Here is a 6,619-nt window from a genome sequence, read left to right as displayed (position 1 = left end):
GCACTTAATATCTCACAAACACTTCAAAAAGGAAATAAAATATCAAAACCCTAAAAGGGAATCATTGTCTCATCTGCAATTATCAGATTCCTATCTTAGTTGATCCTCAACACTTCCTTAAATCCGGGAAAGGAGGAAGAGCTGAATTGTAAGATCAAATTTTTAGAAAATAGCAACACCTCAAAGAGGAGTTTCTGAGATCTATAGCTCAATCAACACTGACAAACCACATAGGAAAAATGTATTATTTACTCAATGAACTGAAGCAAACAAAAGAAAGCACAGCATATTAAAACTCCGGTGTCTCATATAATTTGAAAATTCCACCAAAATCCACTACCTCACTTCAGCAACCACACCAGGAAATGCATCATCAACTCAAAGAACTTAACAAAACAAGAAAAATTCCAAAGTCCCAAATTAAAAATCCAATACCCCAAAACAGCCCCAGACATAAAATAGAACTTCCAAAACAGAGAAGCAACATAATCCAAATAGAACCACTGACATTCTAACCACATGAAAAATATATTATTTTTCCAATCCTACAATGGTCTATTCCAATACTATATTTTACTATTTGACTATGATAGATGCAATCATATATCAATTAATAGACCACATAAAAAGGGGCAGGCCTACAATGACTATTGAAGAAGTGGTAAGAAAAGATATGCATGTGGTAGGGCTCGAGCCTAGTATGACCACGGATAGAGTTGTTTAGAGGACAAGGACCCATGTAGCCAACCCCTTGTAGGGGGATGTTCTTGGTATGCTGCTTTGACTACTGCTTAGACTTTTTCCTTTAGTAATTTTATTTTTCCTTTTTTACTTCGTTTTACTTCTCATACTTCTATTGTTGTCACGGCCTCTTCGGATCCATGTAGCCAACCCCATTTAGTTGGGATAAGGTTATGGTTGTTGTTGTAGTATAAAAACAAAACAAAAAAATAAAAAACATAAATAAATAAATAAGACAACAAAATAACAGAATCAATAGAAGCCAAAACTATTAGGACTTAAAAACAACTAATGGAGCATTATATAATATTTTTTATTTATTTTTCACCCAAGAAAATAATGATCCTTTAAAAAATTAAGGAGGTAAATTACAAATAGTGCTACTGATCACTTTCATCATTACCATATTCTTCACACAAGGACTCAAGTACAGTGCTTGTTGTATCAATGGCCTTTGGCTCATCCTCTTCTTGCTGCTTGTTCTTCTGATCTTCCTCGTGATTGCTTTCATCAGTAGAAGTAGAAGGTGGTAAAGGCTTCTTCTTCACAACCGAAATTCTAACTAAATGAGTTTCGTGAGTAGTGAAGCTGTCAAATGTACTACTGCCTTTTCTCAGCCAATTTGTATGTTTCCCTGCTTCTAGAGAAATTTTCATCCTCTTGGAACCAACATTTGATGATGAAAGCTGATTTAAAACATCATTATCGTCGTTGTCGTCGTCATCATTGTCATTGATCCTTCTAACAGAATTCTTCTTTGACTCCTGGGGGAAAATTGACTGTATGAGTTTTTCATCCTCTTCTTCTTGTTCTGCCAATAATTTCTTCTCCTTTTCCTGCTCAGTATTGCGTTGCAAGGCCTCCAAAAGCACCACCACATCTTCTCTCACCTTTGCATGTCTAGACTTCATTGATTTCAATTCATCCAATGTTGCAAGATTGTCCATCTCTCTTTTTGAATCCATCGTTCTCTTCTCCAAGGATTTCATTGCATCTCCCGTCATCTCTTCTTCATCATCCTGAACTGCACGCCAAGGCTCAAAATTGCGAGTTGCACCTGCTTCTACAACATAATCTGAATTTTGTGGATCAGTCTTCATAATGAGTTCAGCAGAGCAGTTGGTGCATTTGAAGTAGAACCGGAAATTTTGAATTCCCAAATAATTTTCCCCAGTAACATCTTCTTTCTTCGAGTTGAACTTCGTCCCTTTGTACATATAAATCCCACAAGTTCTACAACGAACAGTCATAGGAAGCATCATCCCTACTTTGATTTGTTTTTGGTTCTTCTGCTGATGCTGCCTCCTCATCCCATGGGGAAGTTTTGAAGGATCAAAATCCGGAGGGAAATATTTATTCAAAACCTTTCTCTCTCCCATCTTAATTTGCTTCTCGATCAAATACAAATAAATCTAGCAACGTTGAAGACTTCACAGCCAGGAGAAGAATATCTGGGACGATGGAGAGGGACAGAACGAGAGAACAAAGAAGGAATTTCAACACCACAACGTAGAAACTACCCAGAAAGAGTTTTGGGGTTTAAACGAGAAAGAAAATTTAATTTATAGTTTGGAGTCTGGACTCTGGACTCTGGACTCTGGAGGGGTATAGACTTAGGATTCCTAGTCCTAATTGGACTTGTGGATGATTCAGCGTGGGAATGCATCCCAAATCCCAATACCTACTAGTCATTAATGAAGCGCCTAAGGGCTGGGCTGGATTCATATCCCAATACCCGGTTGATCATCCCGCCCAAACCCACACGGTTGACTCCTTGTGCTTGTCAATCAGTTTGGTTTCGGTATTGAGTTCGGTTTCTATTCAGTCCAAGAGAGTGCTAATCTGAACCGAAATGAAATGGAATATAGATTCGGTTTTGAACTTTGATACTCAAATTGAACCAGCTTGATTTGATTCAGTTTTGGCCCGCATTTGATTCTATTTGGTCCATTTCAATTCGATTTGGTTCTTACATTCGATAACCAAATTTGTTTGGTTCTGATGAACTAGACTTGTACCAATCGACCATAGAATGACACGTGACATTATTAAGACCAACCCAATCTATAAGGGCATACTAAATCAATGTTCCGACCACATAAGGTCGATTTCATCGGGCAAATCATAAGCTTCTCGTAATCATTGGAAATAACTACCAGACTTCTTCAATCTGCGTGCTTGACATTCAGGTCGGATTCAGTTTTGCCGAACTAAACTATGTAGCACAATCAATTTTCGTCTGACGTGTTAGACAGTTTACATCAGCAACATGTAAGGGTCAATTGACGACCAGCTCAGCCGAAGAGATAGCTTGACCAACAAACAGCTAAACCATGGGCAAGCTAACCCGACAAGTAACCAGCCCGGTTAAGAACATGTTTTGCGCATGACCTCCCAGTGAACAAGTGTCCTGCACGAAGGATGCCACATATCCAAATAGGAGACACTCCATAATGGTCTATCATCACCTAAAGTCCTACACCGATATACCATCCCAACTCTATTAATTCCACCCCCAGTACAGGTAAGAGGAGAGAATTCATTTTCTACTTTCTTTGCTTTGAGAATTATCTGTTGCAAGAGGTCTAACTTTAGCATCGGAGTGACTCCGTCGGTTCAGATCAGCACTCCATAGCTCAACTCTATTCTTCTGTGCAGGTCAGTTTGGCCATAGGAGAGCTCAGTACAAATCTTGCTGCAACAGGTTCCATTCGATTCAGTTTTGGTTTCAAGTAGCTAAAAGGGTCCAGAACATACAGAACAAACTCATTTCAAATGGGATGGGATTTCATTCATAAATGGAAACACCATCTATAGTCTTCAAAAAATATGACCTTATACTGATCCTAGATGAAGTTTGTCACACACTGTTGCGTCAGAAAATCGTCAGCGATCCTTTAGAGTGTCGTAACCTGCAAAAGAACCAAGGGATGACAAAAAAAAACCGGTGTAGTTCCGACCTAGGACTCTCCGATGCCAAAGTCAGATCTCCTGAGCAAACAGATGAGTGATTAGAATTCAAGATGGTTGATGGAGTCGCATACCTTCCTTTTTATAGCAGAGCATGGTGGTGTGGAGAGTCCCAGTTTGATGGCGAGTGAGCCGTAAGGTGGATAGAGACCTTGGGTAGCAGGGCTCTTCCTTGGTTGGCCGTCTCCCTACGGGAGGGAGTGTCCTAATGGTGTTAGGATCCTTGGTGGATAGACACTTGCGTGTGGTGATAACGCCTTTGGTGTTTGAGTCCGTCTAGGAGACGTGACCTCTAGGCGACGACCTAGAGTCCTGGAGGTGGCATATATCTATAGTGATGGCTGGATCACAGGCTAGGTGCCTCAACGTCCGCGTAGGTCCTGTCTGGGGAGGTCATGTATGTGAGGCCGCATCCGTGGAGAGGCCATGCCCGTGGAAAGGTCGCGCCCATGGTGGAGAGGCCGCGCCCATGGTGGAGGTCGCGCCCAAGGTGGAGGCCCCGCCTGCAATGCAGGTCGCGCCCGGATTGTGTCTGAGTTGGCTCTCTCTCTTTGGACTGGAGACACATGGCCGTCCATGATTGGTCTTGTATGATCTTGGGTTCATCATTTTCCCCCCACTCTCTTGGAACGGAGTGTTCAAGAGAGTAATGTATTCATGTAGTGTGGGGTTTGTCGTGAATAAGCTTCCCTTGAGGAGCTTGCCTGTAAATCTTCTAGTGAGGTGGGAGAGGTTGTAGGTTCAAACCTCTCCTCCTACACTTTTTTCTTCTTCTTTTTTGTGCTTAGATATATATATCTCCTTCCATCTCTCTTCTCTTTCACTTTTCACTTCTTACTTTTTCTCACCATCTCTCTCGTACTTTTTGTCTTCCTCTTTTTTGAAATCTTGTCTCTTCCTTGCACTCATTTGACCTTTGTCTTTTTGGTGCCCATCATGTGTTTGTCTTTAAGCAACATAGAGTAGTGTGACCTTTTTGTTAGCTTTCTTCTCTTTTGGCCCTTGGCCTTGGTGCTTGCATAGTGCTTGATTGGTGCTTTGCTTGGTGCTTTGCTCACGCCCATTGTGTGGTTGCATTCATTCGTTCAAGGTTTCCCCCCGTCCAAGTTTGAGCTTACCCAACCTGGTTCGGGTTTGGGTCGTGCCCGAGGCCTCACCCATCTGTGCCCGTGCAAGAGGTCACGCCCGTGACACCAGAGGCTGCGCACAGGGCTGCACTGGAGGTCACGCCTGTGTCCGCATCAGAGGTCATGCCAGGGGCCACGTTGTGTTGGAGGTCGCGCCTGGGTCGTGTTGAGGCCGCATCCATTCGAGGCCGCACCAGTTTGAGGCTACGCCTGCTTGAGGTCGCGTCCACCCATCCATTTGAGGTAAAATTTTATTTATTTATTTATTTATTTTTGGTATGTGCCCTTCGTGAATTACCTCTCATGGATTTGTTGGTTAACCTTTGCAACTGGTCTTCTTCCTTCTGGTGTCAGCTTCTTGTCTTTGGGGGAGGTCACTTTCTGAGTAAGTAATCTACCCTAGTGCTATTCATGTCATCTTCTAGTGACTTTGACCCTGCCACGGTCGTGGTTGGATCCTCGGAGGAGCCATAGCTGGGTCGCCTTCTCCTGTGGATACCCCGTCTTCAGTGCCTTCTCCTAGTGCTAGTGATGGGGAAGGGGCACCTTCCAGCACCCCTAGCCTTGATAGAGGTCTTAGGTCTTCTGGGGAGGCACCTGCTACCGCTGACCCCGCTAGTAGGTCGGGTCATGTTACCAATATCCTGACCCTTTCAGATTTGGTCTCCCTGTGTCAGGAGTACCATATTCCTTCGGATGTTATGCTTCGTATTCCCGGACCCAGCGATTATGCCTTCTCTCACCGAGTGGACGAGATCTATCTCTACTGCGCTTTCTTTCTCCAGGGTCTATGGTTTCCTATTCCTCGTTTTGTCGAGTTAGTGTTAGAGCACTAGCACCTCACCCCTGGGCAGGTATTGCCCAATTCCTAGAGAGTTATTTTGGGCTTTTATGTGCACTTCGCCCATATGGGGCGTGCTGCCACTATTCCCCTGTTCTCGTATTTTTACCTATTGAAGAAGGGGGGGGTGGATGTTATCACTTCGCTCATCGCGTCCTCAAGGGACCTTATGCCACTTTGGAGCTCCTCGAGGGAATTACCAGTTCAGTGAAGTATTGGCACGATCGTTTCTTTTTTGCCACGGTCCCCCGATGTTCATTGTGGACGACCTGGGAGGTTATTGACCTCAAGAGGGTCAATCGTAGTCTTGAGTTGAGTGATTCTGAGGGCGACTCCCTCAGGCAATGTCTGGGGCGTGATCCATTCAACGTCCAGGAGCTGGACTTGAAAGCCTTCCTATTTTTTTGGAAGCTGAGTCCTGGTAAGATTGTCATTCCATGTACTTGATGTTTATGCTTTTATCTCTCTATTAGCGTATTGGATGCTGACTTTGCTTATTATTTTCCTTGGTCATTGCTATGTAGTGGACTTTCGATTGGACATCAATGTCTTCCGCACTAACCTGCGGAAGAAGGCAGTCCAGGGGGTTCATCTTCTGGTGGGAGTGCTCCCACGACCTCTAGACCTCCTTTTGCTGTAATCGCTGGTGTGAAGTGGAAAGGTGGTCCTGATGCATCTGGTTGTTCCAGGAGTGGTCCACGGGTCATACTTCCGAGACCACGATCGGCCGCTGATGCTTCGATGCCTCCTGTTCCTCCTCCTATCGTCACACAAAGGGAAACTTCTTCATTTGCTGGGGCGTCTGTTGACCCGTCACATCCCTCTGCTGCTGATCCGCCACCCCCTTCTGCTTTGGAGCTTCCTTGGGAGCTTCAGGAGGGTGCTGTCTTGACGTGCCAGGGTGTTCCTAGGGAGTGGTTGGACCTAGGGAGGCTTCCCG

General features: G+C 44.2%; 1 protein-coding gene across 1 annotated transcript; it reads right to left on the bottom strand.

Moving 5' to 3' along the window:
* Positions 1 to 1,121: 1,121 nt before the first annotated feature.
* Positions 1,122 to 2,120, bottom strand: LOC122651880 (splicing factor YJU2-like). The gene has a single exon (XM_043845443.1). The coding sequence runs from the start codon at positions 2,118 to 2,120 to the stop codon at positions 1,122 to 1,124; it is 999 nt and encodes a 332-aa protein (XP_043701378.1).
* Positions 2,121 to 6,619: the final 4,499 nt, after the last annotated feature.

Source organism: Telopea speciosissima, chromosome 1 (genome assembly GCF_018873765.1).
Source record: "Telopea speciosissima isolate NSW1024214 ecotype Mountain lineage chromosome 1, Tspe_v1, whole genome shotgun sequence".
Classification (NCBI taxonomy): Eukaryota; Viridiplantae; Streptophyta; class Magnoliopsida; order Proteales; family Proteaceae; genus Telopea; species Telopea speciosissima.
The sequence above is the reverse complement of the archived record's forward strand: the minus strand, read 5'-3'. Positions and strand labels throughout refer to the sequence as shown.

What these genes read in the sequence shown, in the direction of transcription:
- LOC122651880 (XM_043845443.1), bottom strand. Translation starts at nt 2,120, where the DNA reads ATGGGAGAGAGAAAGGTTTTGAATAAATATTTCCCTCCGGATTTTGAT.